This window comes from Thamnophis sirtalis, unplaced genomic scaffold, assembly GCF_051295495.1.
Source record: "Thamnophis sirtalis isolate CommonGarterSnake01/CBP01778 unplaced genomic scaffold, rThaSir2_p1.2 scaffold_6, whole genome shotgun sequence".
In the NCBI taxonomy this organism is placed as follows: domain Eukaryota; kingdom Metazoa; phylum Chordata; class Lepidosauria; order Squamata; family Natricidae; genus Thamnophis; species Thamnophis sirtalis.
In genome coordinates, this window is record NW_028261386.1 from 26,201,928 (window position 1) to 26,220,214 (window position 18,287).

Sequence of the window (18,287 nt, forward strand, 5' to 3'; positions counted from 1 at the left end):
GTATGTATTCAGAAAGGCTCTTATCTCTGCTTGCTGTCAATTTAGTACTATTTGGGAGATTTCAATTTCATAGAATGATTTCTGAGGCTACAAGATCATTTATAAGGAGGCTATTTTCCAACATATACCATGTCAGTGAATAAATACTTCATTTTTGTATGCACTTTATATATTATTTGCATACATGAATTGACTAGGCTGAGAGGGCTTTTCCCACCTCCTTCCTGCATGAGCTCTAATTTAGTTAATTATTGTTCTGCCACCTCTAAAGATTGCAGATGCCAGGAAGCAGAACATTAAATGAATGTTTGCCATTAATACAGATTACTGTGTTTTGACAGTTTGCTAATCAACTAAAAGAAAATTATGCTGTAAAAATATGTCTGATTGCCTTTTAACCTACCCTAAAGGTGTTGTATGGATGTGGTCTTTTCACTAAAGATTATGTATTTTGTAAGCAATTTTTGATAAAGTGCAGCATCTAAAATTAGGGAGTATCAGCACTTTTAATATTTGACTTTATGAAAAGCATTTTAAATTTTTCCTATTCAGTTAGCTTCATATTTTAATCCAGAAATCAAATTTAAGTATAGAGTTGTCAAATTACCACCGTGATAATGGAATAAACTTATTTCATTTCATTTCAGTATGTTAGATAGTAAGCTAACCAATTTTTATAATACCCTAAGGTACAAATGTCTAGGTTAATGCTGGTCAATTTTTACATGTTGTTTAACTGTCATGTCTTTAACCAACCTAAGTTATTTGTGTTAAACACTAAAATTACTTAAGAGCATGAGCTTTTGTGAATTACAAAGGAAAGCGTGAGTTTGTCAGGCTATATAAAAAAAGGAAAAGACATTTTACTGAATATATGGATGCTTCTTGAGAAAAAGAGTTTTGCCATGAATTACTTGATGTTCAAAGGACCTTTTCATCTGCATCATGCAGGTCAGGATATTACTTTTTATTGAAATCTTTGAAATTCCATACTAGTACCAGTTTAATTTAATTGAAAAGAAAATCCAAATATCACTGTTTCCCTAAAACAGGGGTCTATAGTTAAATTGTCATAAATGTTTTAAACCGATATAAAAATCTCTAGTGAGACAAAATGAAAAGTATCACCGTATGCTATTAAGAATAAATACATTATTACATCATTTATATATTTGATATATAACTTGTTTTTTGTATCTTATGAATTATGTTGATTGCTGTTTTTAGTACCCTATGACTATCACTGAGTGTTGTATCTTAAGATATATGATTATATTTTATGATTATGATCATGATTTATCACTTGTTGCTTACACATGTACACAGAGTTTATGCACGGGAGACAAATTCCTTGTGTATACAATCACACTTGGTCAGTAAAGAATTATATTTTATTCTATATATAATTTAGGCAACTCAGCTTCATTAGTAGTATAATTGTTTACACTTATTGCAGGGATGGGCTGTTTCTGGGGGGCAGAGAAGATATTCTGGAAGCAGAAAGGAGTCTACTCTACTCAAGTAGGCTATGCAGGAGGATATACCCCAAATCCCACATATGAAGAAGTCTGTTCAGGTAAGGTTCATATTTTGATGGATTAAATATCTCTTACTGACAAAATTAATAGAAGAAATAAATCTTCAGGAAGTCAAGAAAGAAAATAACATGCAAGAGGTTAAGAGAAATCTGTACAGATGAAGTTATTAGCATATAAGTTTATGAAATTGTTTTATCCCTATTTATTTGTGCTGCATGCTTCCTTCTCTGTAAAACTTTGACAGTCCTAAAGGTCAATATGGTTGTCTGAATCAGTATCCTTCTTCCCTATGCAAACTACATTATTTAAAATATCAGGTGTAGCAGGATTATACATATTAAGCATTCAGTCCTTGTAATTGATTGTGCGGATGTCTTTGGAGAAAGAGGGGAAGTGATGCTGTCTAGGGACCAATTGGATGAGAGAGGCAGGAGCCCTCAGTGACTTAATCAACTTTCAAGAAAAAAAAGTGGAAAGGACCCACCCTAATGGATCAAGCAGATAAAAATGATGTTGGCATATTTGTGCCAACAGACTTGTAATGTAACCTTACAATAAAGTAGAATTTGTTCATCTAGCATATTTTTCAAGAACAGAATGAAGGAAAGAAAAAAGGAAAGAAATATTGTATGTGCAAAATATTTTTAAATGGACAACTTAAATACCTAAATAAATTTGTAAAAATAAACCAAACACAAACTTTCATCCATTCCATTTAAAAACTTACTTTTTAAATTGAATTGGGCTGTCTCATTTATTTGTTTCAATTTATATGGCCTCCTAACATCAACATTATGACTGCCTAACAGCAAACAGTTAAAAACACATCATATCAGCAACATAAAAATAAATATATAATTAGCATCTGGGATAAAAATCACAAACAACCATCAGGATAATCATTTCATAGGCTCTCCTATATATTCTGACCCCAAAATAGCCACTAGTGTCAAAGAAACAAAGGTATTAGGACCACATGTGTGGGAAACATTGTTTGATTTGTGGTCCTAGAAACAGTGCAGCTGTGGGTTGCTCTCGGTTTGGCCCGGATCTGTCAAACCGGTAGTGGCGGCGCTTCTGCGCATGCACCGACACATTGCGTATATGCGTGCATGCGAGCACAAGCACAAGCAAACCAGTAGCCCTGGGATTTGAAACCCACCTCTGAAACAATGTTGTTATTTCCCCTTTGAAATGAATTTATCCTGTACCCATTGAAATAGATTTTTCCCTTTAAAATTCCTTTGATTTTATACCCATTTTAAATAAATCTATTGTCCCTTTGAAGCGATTGCTTTCCCTACCCACATGCCATCACTGACGAAAGCTATTTTCTCTTGCAAGTAGTTATCCAAATATTGTTTCCTAACAATAATCAGGATCTTAAAATGATAATACATTCCTTCACCTTGTGGGCGATGCTGCAGCCCTTGTTTTTCCTGTTTCCTTGAAAGCAAAAGTAAGACTATGATCTAGATTTGCTGTTTTCTGCTTGTATTCTTCATTTCGGCTAAGCAAGTTTCTGTACAATTAAGAACAAAGGAATTTCATATTCCTTTATGACAGCTCTTTTTGCTCTTTTAACAGCCTTCTAAGTTCACTTCCTTGGATGAAAATAAAACTGATGGTAATATCCACATTATAGTCAGAATATGATTTCTTTGTGGATTCTTTGATGATGATGCAATATTGTGTACCCAAATGCAATACTTTGTGCAGATCCTATCTTTGTGGGTATTGTAATCAGTTACATCAACAGTATTTGCATTAATGTAGTAGTGTGATGTAAAAACTGGATTTTAGAAGTCTGTGGAATGTTTAGAAACTTGTCCAATTCAGCTTGCTCCTGGCCACAAAGTAGCAAGGGACCTCATAATATAATCCTGCAGCTCATGCAAACATAGCCATTTGGTATTGTAGAATGTGCCTTATCTCATGATGAGATATTTTATTACCAAACACTGCAAAACTCTCTTGAGATTTGTTGTGCATCAAATTACATGCACAGCAATTTGAACTCTTTCACAGATTACTTGACTTCTTATGGATTATAGTATTTTAGGAGCAGAATGTAGAAGCAAACCTTTGTGAATTATGTATTATGCTTTTAAGAATGATTATCACCTTTTATGTTAGCAAAAATACAAACCATTTTGCTCTGAGCTAAAACCGTAATCAAATTGCTCTGACTTGTGAAGATAAGTACCCCGATAGAAAATTATTTTTATATCTCTGTAAATTGTCTTACAGATGGATGTTTGAAAAGATATTTGTAATGGATAAATGTTTTGGGCTATTTCCAGTGCCTTTGACTCAATAGACAAATGCACATTTTTTGGCTAATATTATATAAAATTCATGATGTTCATTCATTATGAAAAATCTCTTTATAGTTTGCTTACAGATGTTCAGAACAACTTTTTATTTGTCAATATATTCAAAAGTGATTTCAGATAGGCACATATATAGTGGAACTGAGGCCTGACAGAAAGAAAAACTTGTTGATTCAACAGCTGCTTTGTGGTAGCTGTTAGCTTCTGTCTTCATCCCATTAGTTTGCTTGAGAACAAAATATTTTTACATTATATTTCTGATTCAAAATATGTAACCAAGTAATTATCTGAAATTTTGGGTAGCCTTTCAGAATATAATTATATGGAGGAACATGAGTTTTGAACATTATTTCTTATTTAGATATGGTACCCTAAAATTCATTTACTTTGTATTTGAGCACTCTGTAATGTTTTTTTTCCTCAGCAGCTGTCACTTTGTTTTTTAATATGTGTGAATGATCTTTGAAACACTGCATTCCGTTTTGGTCGCCATGATGTAAAAAAGATGTGGAGACACTAGAAAGACTGCAGAGAAGAGCAACAAAGATGATTAGGGGACTGGAGGCTAAAACATATGAAGAACGGTTGTAGGAACTGGGTATGTCTAGTTTAATGAAAAGAAGGACTAGGGAAGACATGATAGCAGTGTTCCAATATCTCAGGGGTTGCCACAAAAAACAGGGAGTCAAACTATTCTCCAAAGCACCTGAGGGTAGAACAAGAAGCTATGGGTGGAAACTAATCAAGGAGAGAAGCAACTTAGAACTGAGGAGGAATTTCCTGACAATTAGAGCAATTAATCAGTGAAACAGCTTGCCCCCAGAAGTTGTGAAAGCCACTGGAAGTCTTTAAGAAGATGGTGGATAGCCATCTGTCTGAAATGGTATAGGGTTTCCTGCCTAGGCAGGATGTTGGACAAGACCTCCAAGGTTCCTTCCAACTCTGCTATTGTATTGTATTGTAAAATTAATGGCAATTTAAATGTCTGTTTTTAGATTTGTTGACATGATACCTACAGTTTTGTTAAAGAAATTACGCTGATTTCAGAATTTGCTTTTTTTAAAAGTTTCTTTCAATTGTAGGATTTTGAGACAACTGAAAAGTGATTCCTTACTATTATAATTTCATGTGAGTTTGTTGATTGTTGTTCATTTATTAAAAATATATATTCCGAGTTCTATTTTATTCAGCATTCAGCAACAAAGAGCAATAAAATGATAGGAAAATACATTAAAACTTCTATGAAGTTCTACACTTGTAGGGGATTGGAATTAATAGTCCCATGATTCTATGATTCCATATCACTGTCTTTTTTCTAAACAAAATACTTAGCAATCTTTTGTTAATTATGTCTTTCTGAACATACTTCAGAAAAAGTGAGGTTCATAACATTTCTTCTACTTTCATTCATTTGTATGTAGTAATTTTTGGCACTAAAATATCCAACTATCAAATGTAGATGTAGCTAGAAGGGGAAGAAATATAACTGTCCTATTAATATAACAGATATTATTTCACCTTGACATATGTGCCTAGATTTTTAAGATGCTTTAGCTGCATAATAAAATATAAACATTATCCCTGTTTTCTGTCACTACTAATGATGCCTATTGGATGTGTGAACAGCCTGTGAGGATTACAGGCCTCAAATCTTTCAGCAATATAACAGTTGGGCATACATATATTTTTTTTATTGAAGCATACTTTTTCATTGTGAAGGAAATGGATTTCTGTTAGATTTGTGACTAGCTTTTCTGAAAAGAACAGGATACAAGCATTTTAATACACTCTATAGAGTGCAACCTTGCTCGTTCCAAAATCTTCTGCTTGTTTGGCTATATCATTTGGTCACTTGCCTATGGTTGACTTAGTTCACATGGGCTGAAAGAGAGACAGGTCAGTTTGTCAAAGTAATCTGTATGCTTTGAAAGAATCTTAGGTGGCACAGTATAGAATGATAGCAGTTCTCAATTTCCATTATGTTATTGTTGTAAAGAAAGGAAATGGCTGGATAAAGAAAGCATTCACTGCTAATAGTTTCTATCCTGAACACTGATTCTTTGGAAATATTCTTTTGATTCCTTGGAAATATTCTTTTTAACTAATAGAATAGAATAGAATAGAACAGAACAGAATAGAATAGAATAGAATAGAATAACAGAGTTGGAAGGGACCTTGGAGGTCTTCTAGTCCAACCCCTTGCTTAGGCAGGAAACCCTACACCACTTCAGACAAATGGTTATCCAACATCTTCTTAAAAACTGTTGGAGCATTCACAACTTCTGGAGGAAAGTTGTTCTATTGATTAATTGTTCTAACTGTCAGGAAATTTCTCCTTAGTTCTAAGTTGCTTGTCTCCTTGATTAGTTGCTTCTCTCCTACCCTCGGGTGCTTTGGAGAATAGTTTTACTCCCTCTATTAATAAGAGGATAGATGCTTTGAAAGACAACTTGCTTAATTGTTTCTGTCATTGCTCTACAATATGTACTGTAGGCATAGGAGAATAAATATGTTCTAAGGTTTCATTCTCATAGGACAGTTTTGAACCCCTAATCATTAGCATTAGTTATCAGGCTTAAAGGGGGAGGTTATTTTTACATTAGATAGATCAAACTCAAGTAGAAAAGGAAGGTATATATCATGCTTAAGATCCTTCTGAACTGATGTTCAGCCTGAGTATTTGTCCTTGGTTCCCAGAAGTACACTTTTTCAAGAATCTATTTGGATTGTAAAAGAAACATTTGTGGATATAATGCAAACCACCCAGAGATTTATGCTGCTATTTTCTGTTACTATTGCTCTAAACTTTTGGCAATTTGTAAGTTCCTTAGCAACCATATTGTTCTAGATCAGTGTTTCTCAACCTTGACAGCTTGAAGATGTGTGGACTTCAACACCCAGAATTCCTCAGCCAATATTGCTGGTTGGGGAATTCTGCGAATTGAAGTCCACATATCCTCAAGCTGCCAAGGTTGAGAAGAAACACTGTTCTAGATGATGATACCAGGACTAAAATTCTGATGCTGCGTTCTGAGTAAATGATATGCTTTATTTATTAATTGAATTTTAGGCTGCTAATTATTTTGTTTGCCTAGCCACTTCAATCTGTATATTGTTATTTGTTTTTTTTTAATTTCCCGTTGAACATGGCAATGGATCAAACATTTTAACAAAGATGCATATTTGCCATGGAGATGAATTAAAAGAATAGGTATAGTCCAGTAGCCAAATGTAATGGTATATCCTGAATCTTAGTACTGAACAAAGAAATGACCAGTGCTGAGCATCTTGAATGATCAAAACTGCTATTAAATGCAAATTTACAAAGGGCCACAGTTGATATAGATTGCTTACATCTTTCTCATTATTTGTAGTGTTTTGTTTAATTTGGTTAAATTAATACTTTGTTTTCTCCCTCATCCTCTCCTATCTCAAAGTCAAAGTTCAGATTCCTTTAATGACCCATCAGAAAGGAGCAATAATAATAACAATAATGATGTTTATAGGACACATCCTACTTCCCTGAAATCATGATGTTCCAGTAATTACTGTGTGTAATATTATATCCACCATTTATATGCCACTATTCCCAAAGAACAAAAGCTCCATATGGCTGAACACATCTTTTTTTACTTTAAGATAATGATTTTCACTTATTTTCAAATTAGGGAGCCTTCACAGTGTATTTTGTATTTATCCTGGTTTCATGAACTAAAGTAAATAAGAAAGATAAACTCTTATGTGTAATTTCTTGAGGTTTCAAAGGTCTTTTTCTGTGTATATGTTGAAAAAATCATAAGTTCCTAAACATAATGCATACATTTAGGATATGATAAGTAAACCTGTTCTTTCACATCTTCTTTTCTTTCATGAAACATAATTAAAAAAACCTTAATATGCCAGCATTATTTGCAATATTTATGTATGGCATAAGCAGGCTGACAGAAGTTCAGCAAGACAGAACTCATCTTCAGGAAGATAAGACCAGTTGAGCTCTGGCTCAAATGTATTAATTGCCAAGGAAAACACTATCTTATTCAAGATGTTATATGGTGGGGAAAGGACATATTATTCGGCAACCATTGCCAAGTCTGGTCAGATATTGGCATTTTTGGAACATCTACTCATGTTTCTCTGGCTTATGCAAGTAGTACAGAATAGTACTACTAGTAGTACTGCTAATAGTACAGAATAAAGCATCAGCCACAAGCTATTTATTTGTTTATTTATTTTGTTTGCCACTCATTTCATTACAATGTCTCCCAAAAGAAAACAAAAAAAGAAAAATCTTTCTTATAAATTTTATTTCTTTGTATTGGATTTCCCAGTTAAGACAGTATTTGCTCACTGAAATGGCAAAATAAGAAATTAATTGTCTTCCCTTTCCAAAGAAGTATCAAATGTTAATTGTGGCTGAAAAGCCTTCCAATGATTCTGTTCTAATATCACATTTCCATAAAGTATATACAGCTGAACCTTCTGAACTGAACAGAATGCATTGTATCATGACTTTTCAGTAAGTGCCATGCTGCCTAGATAATTCCTGAAGTTGAAATTTTAATAAATCTGGAAATCTGGCTATTTCTTTTATTCTAGAACTTCAAAGTGAGTATTATCTGTAAGTGTGCACAATAAGCAAGGATAATCATTGTATTTATAACAGTCTCTTTTTAATAAATCCATTTTAGTTGGTAACCTAACTAATGCTTATATGAATGTATTTCATGGCAGCAGCTGTTAGATTTTTAAGGATGATCCTTAAGTGTGGAGAGTACTCATTCAATAGATCTCAGTAAATTAATCATTCCCAATTCATTGAACTGTGGAGATATGCTCACAGGGCAATGGATTGCCTATTAATTATTGTAACTTTTTTGCTTTTGTCTCAGGTTCTGCAGTCTTGTTTGCATCCTGCAACCCTTCTGTTTTCTTTCCTCTTAAAGAAGTAGCTATTCTTCCGACTGTATAATGATTTAAATTGGACCAGATGCTGCCTTTTATATTGTCTTACCTGTATTCCAAACATATTTCATATGGAGTTAGAAAGGGATACTTAGGCCATTGGGTCTAAACTGCTATCTTCTAAATGAATGTTCACATTCAACTGGAATTTGCTTTTCTATAAATCAAATGCCACATTTTATGTCCTGAACTTCAGAACAATGGACAAAGTTCCTCTCTAACTTTGCATTTCATTATATTCGAAGAGTACTATTCAATTCTTCACATTCAGTGTTATCTTTTCAAAGTTATACTCTGAGAGCTAATGGAATATAGCAATGATGGCTAACTTTTTGGTGTCGAGTGCCCAAAGTGTGGATGCCCGCATGCGCACAATCCAAAAATGCAATGCGAGAGCCCCCTGCACATGTACACATGTGTGTGCCACATGCGCCCTGCCCCCATGCATGCATGGCAGAAATCCAAAGACCAGCTGGCCAGTGGGAGGCATGTGCGCATGCGTGGTGGAACTGGGGCAATGGCTGGCATGCCTGCAGAGAGGGCTCTGCTTGCCATCTGTGGCACGCATGCCGTAGGTTTGCCATCACAGGGATATAGTAATTACACTGATGAGCTACTATGAGGAAACCCAGGTTTTTATCTGTGTCCCGTCTCCCCCCATCCAGTCATGACTGATTTTCAGAGGTTGCCTTGACAAGTCTCTGTACTTTTCTTGGCAAGATTTTTCAGAATTGGTTGGCCATTGCCTCCTTCCTAAGGCTGAGAGAAAGTGGCTAGTCCATGATTACCCAAGTGGCTTTGTGTAGGCAAAACTAGAATTCCCAGTCTCTCGATTTCTAGTTTTAACTGTGCCACCAAACTGGTCTCCACTCTGCCATAGATATTCCCTGAGTATATTTTTGCCCATTAATATCTCTCAACCCAATATAAGGTTGCTGTTCTGGAGTAAAAAGAAGGAAGGCACTTTCATGTAAATATACTGTAAATCCAAATGACAAACATGATGATGCTTATTACAATGTTCCTTCGATCTCCCTCCCCCATAGGATTTAATTTCTGATTCCTGATCATCTTTATTGCTCCTTTCTGAAACTTTTCTTTGTCTGAATTCTGCTGAAGTTTTAAAGAGATTATAAGAGGGACTGTAGTCTTATGATCCTCACACAATCACATTTGGAGGCAGTGTGCATCACTCTGTTTGTAAAAGCTACCATAATCTCTTTCACAGCTTACTCCTTTTGCTCTGTGCAAAATAGTACAATATGTGCATAATATAATACATTCAGGTAGCCCCATAGTAAACATCTTGATTTTTTTGCAAGAATTATTGTAAATAAATTTGCAAGAATCATTATTACTGACCAAATGAACATATAGGAAAAGTTTCCTGTCCTAAAAAATCCCTTTGGCAAGGGACCAACATATCATACTTCTCATCACCACTGCAGTGATGAGTGGTGCCACCCCTTGATTGTCAATTAGCTCACACATCCTGCATGATTGGTTGCCTGAGTCGCAAAGATTTGGTTCACAGCAGTTTTTGCTGTCTTGTTTTAAACAAAACAATAACAAAACCCATCCTTTTGATGAACAGATGCAGAAGCAGACCTTTCTCCAATTCTTTTTCCTTTACCACTGTAGCCTTTGCACTTCAAAAATAAGAGCAGCTGTTTCCCCATGAGCATTTAATTTCCTTTTCTCCCCCAATCACGAGTGGCCTCGATCGCAAGAGAGAAAATTAATATGGATGAAGGCAGTTTTTGTGTGAATTAAATTCATACCTAGCAATGTTTCTAGTTTGGAACCTTTCTAAACTGTGAATGTGAAAATATAGTGAATAAGGAATTCCAAAGTGACAAGCAATCACCGTTGAGGATCCCTCTGCCATTGTTCTCCTTCTGCCTTGTATTCACAAAAAGGTAAGATTATAGCAGGGTGTGGGAAGCAATCTTCTATTCTAGAAAAGGGGCAGGTAAATAGCAAACTGTTTACCAAAGCCAGATTTAATTAATTCCCTGTATGACTCAAAACTAACTTAGTCTTATTGGTCCCTTACAGCATAATTAATCATCAGTAATAATTTATTTTATGTGAATTCCTGAAGATAAATATGAGCATAGCAATTCATTAAAAAAGGGATGGGAATTAATGACTTCTAAAAGGTTTACCACAAAAAACCCTGAAAAGATTTATTTAAAGGCTTAATGATTGATGTATACAGTATTTTATCTGTTAAACTTGGGAGTTTAAATTTGGGTCGAGTCCCAACAGAAATACAGAAGCTGCTGTTTGATCATTGGCTAGTGATTAGCACTCTTCGAGGGGGAAAAGATATAAGATACCATTTTTCATTTATATTCTTGGTAAGATTCTAGTCCTCAGTGAGCAGGAAATCCTGCAGCAAGTATTAGGACTACATTTTATCTTTGTACATATTAATGAGTGCTTTGATTTATGATAACTTTGAAGTTGTTATACTATGAGCTAATACAGATCCATTTTCTGATTGATGATCCTTATATAGCCAAACATGTATGATATATCTGCAACAGTGTAAGGGCTTGAAAAGTACAGGCACATTTTGAAAAAAATAATTATAAGTCATTTATATAATTTATAAGCCAACCAAAGTCTTTTTGGAGTGTGAGATCAGGAGCATATAAATTTAATAAAGAAAGAAAGAAAAAGGAAGCCTCCAAACAGGTAATTAGGATTAAGTATATTCTGCCATCACAAAATCCTGATCAATCATTGACAGTGGAAGATAGAAAAAGGAATTAAACTGGAATATGGTAGAATATCCATATCCAGATGCCAAAAGTTTAAAGTGTTTAACTTCAAGAGATATTGACTAATCACAAACAGGTCTTTGGCCAAACTTTTTGTACTGATCTATAGTAACATGTTTGATAGGTTTGCATGTTATCTGCACATGAAATAAAACTGATATGTATGCATGGCTATGTTGATATAATTATTTGCTTTGTATGGAAGTTACATTACTGGGAAAGTTTTTCTCTACTTTAGGATGCTTTCTGATATTTAGCATAGAAGCAACCACTGGCAAATTGAAAAAAAAATCTTTGCATTATTTAAACTAAGGGTATTATATATTATAGGTGTGAAGTTAAAGATATATTTTCAATAGGAGCTCAAACACGAACTGGAAGGCCAGAACTAAACTGAAAAAAGAGAAAAAAAACTAAGAGAAAATCCAAGAGTGCTAATTTAGGAGGGAATTACCACCTAAATTATTGGGAGGAGAAATTCCAGCAAGCCTCTTCTAAATTTAGTCAGATACTTTCTGCTCTATAATCTTATAAAATAAGTAAATTATGGCATAAAAATAAAAAGTAACTGGATATGGATTTTCTGATGTGTTGATAATGTGCCATTGATAATGTACTATGTTGACTCTTCGCAATCACATAGTTTTTTTCTATGACGGCCTGTCCCTAACCTGGCCTTTAAATATTGGCTGGGATATGAGTATATAAATGGACTAACTAACTAATCATCCAGCATACAGCTGCTGTAAAAATTGAATAAAGAAACAAATAAACAAGGCAAATTCCATGACCACAATAATTAGGAAGAGAATTGAAAATGGGATTGTTACTATAATAGTGCCATTAAATATGTGTGAGAGGCACATATGTTAGATTATGTGTAGTTCTAGTCACTACATCTTAATGATTATTACAGTGCTATGAAGAGTGGAAAAAAATAATATTAGGGAAGTGGAGGAATTCCTTTATGAAGGAAAGCAATTGCTTTGGCTTTTTTTTTTGCTTCAAACCAAAGGATAAAGAAGATATGGTATGTATGAAATCATAAATAGCATTGAGACAGGTATATTTTTCTAACTCTTTCCTAATGTACAAGAACAAGAACAAGATAATGTAATGAACAAGAGACCATCCACTGAAACTACATTCAGAGGAATTCAGGATTCCTCCTAATTCCTAATAAAATGAAATACTTTCATATCCATCACATATACTAGAATTTACTACCAGCTGTTGGGATAATGGCATTAAATTTGAATGATTGACAAAAAATTGAAAGGAGGATAAAATCCTGTTCAAGGAAGATAATATTATCAGTGGCCACTAAAACTGATAAAAATTTGAAATTCCAATTCATACACAATGTGTTGTAATAATGTTGTTGGGAAGCAACAATGGAAAGAAGATACTGCTCTTGTTTCAGGTTTGTGAGCGTTCCCAAGTTGGCCATGGAAGGTTGGATTGGATGAGCCCAGAGGTGGTATTCAGCAGGTTCTGACCAGTTCTGGAGAACCGGTAGTGGAAATTTTGAGTAGTTCGGAGAACCGGTAAATACCATCTCTGAGTGCCCCGCCCCCATCTATTCTCTGCCTCCCGAGTCCCAGATGATTGGGAGGAAATGGGGATTTGGCAGTAACCGTCCCCTGGAGTGGGGAGTGAATGGCGATTTAACAGTATCCTTCCCCTGCCATGCCCACCAAACCACGCCCACCAAGCCATGTTATGCCTACCAAGCCACACCCACAGAATCAGTAGTAAAAAAATTTGAATCCCATGACTGGATGAGCCTATGTTTATCGCAAAGATGCACACTGAGAATCTGTGTGAACTGAGAGTTAATGCAATTGAGAATCTGCATAGATGATGACACTATGGATTCACCGATCAGGGTTTTATATTTTTGTGTGTTTAAAATTTGACCAAGGGGAGCTTATCCTGCATTATAACACACATATAACAAATTTTGTGTACAAAATGTCACATCAGAGAAATAAATATTTATATATGATTCATTTCAAATACATATTATTTGAACAAACAACCCTGCCATAGCAGGAATGAATTGAAAATGGATTAATTACAAAACATAAAACATTGATAAACCATGCCATCTTCATATGCACAAAGTCCTATTGTATTATATCAGGAAACCATTTAAGATGAAACATCTCAGTACTCGCTTTATATTGTTAGGGTTATTTTGCATGTTGAAAAACTGTTCCATAGCTGCTACTGTACATTATTCCATGAGGAAGAATTATCTAGATTTCATTATCATCATCATCTTGATTTTACTTCTGCTTATATTTAAGGAGAAAGACAGAAAGTTTAGTATTTTTTAACAGTTCTAGTATATTTTTACTTTGCAGTAGAAGTAATATACCCTTTTAGAACTTATAATTGTTAATTTTCTGGGTGTAGAGCCTTTTCAATCATGCTGCCCACTCTTTGGACCATCATCTCAATCAGGGACTAGATTGGCCCTAACTCTGCTGGCTCTTTTTGCAAGACTTAAAGACATGAATTTGTCACTGGGCTTGAGGATCAAGATGCATGGTGAGCTCAGGCAGTGGTTGTGTTAATTTGCTGTTGGTGGATTTTTTTAACCTTAGCTGTTAATTGTGTACGTGTATTTTTTAAAATATTGTTTTAAGTTTCTATATAGTTCTTAATTTTTAGTTTTTAATTGCTTTCGGCCCTCCAAAGTTTTAATATTTTAATCTGTTTAGTTTTATATTTTTAATATGATTTTATTTCTAATTTTAATTTTTGATTGGGAGTTGCTCAAGTTGGTTAGAGAATGAGTGGTAATGTAAATGTGTTAAATAAATAAGTCATGAATTTTAGATGGATGGTCATGTAAACTGAAATAAATAAATAGTTCTTAAGTCAATGAAAATAAGGGATTAATTTGTACTTATTTTAAAACCAGAAAACAAAAATTACTTAGCATTGCAAACAATTCTAGCTAATAGAATTATCCCTTATTTTGTGGCTGATTAGAAGAGACATTTTCACATGGATTAAAAAAAAAGCAATCTAGCCTAGTAGAAGGTAGTTTGTATTAATAAATCGTGCTCTTACATCCAAAATCACTATAGCATAGTACCTTTTATCTCCCATCCAGGAATCTATCATCATTACATTTTATGTTGAAGGATACATTTGGCATTTATTATATGCTGCATTTCATAGTAGCATTTTTATGTTTACCTCCTATTAGATATGCTCTAAACTGAGCTGGAAATTAGCCTTAGGTTTTCCACAACTATTTGTTCTGTTGTTAAAAGACTTGGACAATTTTTCAGCCAATCTTATAGTTTGAGCTCCTTTGTTTGTTTGTACCTGGGTACTTGAGAGACCACCTGCTGCCAATTACCTCCCAAAGACCCATTAGATCACACAGGGTCGGCCTCCTCCGGGTTCTGTCTGCCAGCCAATGCCATCTGGCTACTACCCGGGGGAGGGCCTTCTCTGTGGCAGCTCCGGCCCTTTGGTACGAACTCCCCGCAGAGATTTGGACCCTCACCTCTCTCCAGGCCTTCCAAAAAGCCGTCAAAACCTGGCTGTGCCAGCAGGCCTGGGGTTGATGAGTTCCCCTCCCCTCTCGACCTGTGTGGCTGTGTGATCCTTGGCGATTTTAACTACTTGTATTATGTTCTATGTTCCCTTTCCCCCTTTGAGTTGTTCGCCGCCCTGAGTCCCTCCCGGAAAAGGGCGGCATATAAATAAAACAAATCTCAATCTCTCAATCTCTGTACCAGGAGACGACATTAGAGACTTTTTACAGACCAAGGTATACCATACTATATATGTCAAAATATAACACTGCATCAAAATGAATTGGAATGAATTTAAATGGTAAAGAGAGCCTGTTCATTACTGTAAATGCCACAGTCAGAACATGACTAGGTGACTGAAAAATCAGTGATTTTTTTAGCACTAAAAAAGTGACAATACAGTAAAAGGTAGAACTGGGCATGGCAGCAGATGGAAGCACTAAGGTATTTGAAAAGACAGGTAATTATTATAGGTATGGGTAGTTAGGGCTCTGTCAAATGTTTTCTAATTTTTGTGTTGACATTTGTCATGGCCAAACCTAGTGCTAAAAAATAATTTCCCTGCCAAAGGCTTCTGTTGTTTTTACAGCCAAAGGCTTACGTATGTTCTTGGATGTTGCCACAATCCTCTGTTTAATGCATCCTCTAAATACCATTTTCCCCTCTCTCTCTCATTACCAATGAATTCGGGCAAGGAAACCTGTATTACTTTATATCAATGTTATTCCTTCAGAAGTAACATAACAATGCTATTTTTTATTTATGACATTACAATATTATAAATAAAAGTACATTTGTTTTCGTAGCCTACTTCTTTAATCAGAGATGATACAGTTGAGAACAGTGAGGCCAAGCTAAAAGCAAAAAGCAATAGAGATTATAAGAAACTTTGCTGAAATAATGAGTTTTATACAAAGCTGTTAAAATGGGAAGCACTTTGATAATAAGAACAAATATTAAACTAATAATGTGGTTTCTGCCCACAAAATATGATATATGATTCTTATTAAATGTCGTACCAATTTTCTCCAGCTTAACTCCCCTGCAGTAAACTGGCAGGGATGGGCAACCTTCAGACATTTGTCCCTGCTGACTCTTTATATGCCATTTTCAGAAATAGAGAAAATTGTGCTGAGAAAAGTCTATAGAGATTCTCAGTCATCCAGGTCATGGTTGTCCCAAAGGCACTTTTTCAGGAGGCAACTGGACTTTATTGTTTTTTTCTTCTGAAGGCATTTTGCTTCTCATCCAAGAAGCTTCTTCAGCTCTCTTCTCCACTATCCTGTCAGAGCTGAAGAAGCTTCTTGGATGAGAAGCGAAACATCTTCAAAAGAAAAAACAAGAAAGTCCAGTTGCCTCCTGAAAAAGCAACATGCTGAGAAAATTTGGCAGAATGCTTTTCTGTTTATTTATTATTACGTTAGAACACAGATGTCAAACTCGATTTCATTGAGGGCACATCGGAGTTGTGTTTGATTTTGAAGGGCCAGAGTGGGTGTGGCCAGGGTTGGCATGGCCAGCATGACATCATTTGTGTTGGGGGGTGCCTGTGGTGGCCCAAGTGATCTGCCCGTGAAAATGGGCATCTGAGCTCCGTTTTCAGCTGCCTCCTGCAACCCTCTGTCAGTGAAAATGGAGCTCGCAAGTGCCTTGTGCGGCCCTTCTGAGCTCCATTTTTTCTGGCAGAAGCACCATGGGCCGGTCCTTCACTCTTTCCAGGGCGGCCCCTTGGGCCAGATCTAAGTACCCCCAGGCCTTGAGTTTGACACCCCTGCTTTAGAAGAAATCAGCAAAACGTGTTAATCTAGATTTATATCCTAGATGTAACTTATCAATTTTTCTTTCAAAAATGAACCCATCCACTCTCTAAAAAGTAAGGACAGAGATAGAACAAAAAGGAGTTGAAACTGTCTCTTGCCATCTCCTCTGCCCCTCCTCCCCCGGTCACCCATGTGATCTCATGACTATATTGCCATGCCCTGCAGAGCCAAAGCAAAAAAGCAGTTTCCTAATGGAATAAAGCATTGCCATTTCTCAAACTACCAGAAAAAGAGGCAGGGCTTACAACCGTTAATCACCAGTCTTTTTCTGTCCACAGCTTTTTACTTGTTTAACATACTGAGTAATAATATATTCATTTGTGTGTGTGTTGGTTTCAGTGATTAATATTCTTGTTTCTTATTGTTTCATTGAAGGCAAAACTGCCCATACTGAAGTTGTGCGAGTGGTATTTCAGCCAGAAACCATCAGCTTTGAGAAACTGCTCAAGGTCTTCTGGGAGAATCATAACCCGACACAAGGTAGAGTGATGAGTGAGCCAGTATTTAATTATCTTACTAATTACAGCTGGGATAATTAGTGTTTGAGCTGCTTGGAAGAGATGAACCTTGAAATCACACCACAGCTCAAGAGTATGATTGCAGGCATTTATTGATGGGATGGGAAGTACGAGGAACCAGAATTTCACAAGCCTCCCCCCCCCCCCCCCCTACTGCTCCCAATAGATGTCTGTGCTGTGACAATACCCACAGAGAGACTTATAAGACAATAGAAATTCTTCTCACCTTTGGATTATTTTCGCCTTCTTCTTTAATGCAATCTCTCGCCTTTCAAATTAAAGGTCTTCTTCCTACATAGCTATACAGTTGATCATTTCAATTATAATGTTACTCTGTGAGTTTGGCTATTTCATTTTTCCCCCCAGTATCTTTTATCTGGGAAAACAAATAAAACTATTGAGGTATTTAGAATAACAATGTGGTGGGCAGTTCTTTTAATCAGTATTTTGCTGTAACAAGTTCTTCCTTGAAGGTGTCTGCAGGTTGCATGTAATATGCCATTAGCATGATGGAAGCAAGAAAATGTTTTAGTTTGGCATCTTTTCAAAGGGTAAATGCTGTTATATAATTTCATGATAGCATGAACATACATTTATGGCTAAATTTCTGACATTGACTACTGTTGACCTCACCCCATTCCTAAGAGGTCTGTAAGGGGCATGCATAAGCACACCAAAATGCCTACTACTGTCCCTGTTCTAACAACCCCATTTATTCATATCCATTTCATCTATTCATAATCTTGTATATACTTATATCTATTATC

General features: G+C 35.5%; 1 protein-coding gene across 2 annotated transcripts in view; it reads left to right on the top strand.

Moving 5' to 3' along the window:
- Window positions 1-18,287, top strand: part of MSRA (methionine sulfoxide reductase A) — a 173,291-nt gene that overhangs the window by 65,578 nt on the left and 89,426 nt on the right. For both annotated transcript variants that reach the window (XM_014065929.2, XM_087717472.1), the window contains exons 3-4: window positions 1,457-1,576; window positions 17,378-17,482. In XM_014065929.2, coding sequence (XP_013921404.2) covers window positions 1,457-1,576; window positions 17,378-17,482 — 225 coding nt within the window. The remainder of the gene's footprint in view (window positions 1-1,456; window positions 1,577-17,377; window positions 17,483-18,287) is intronic.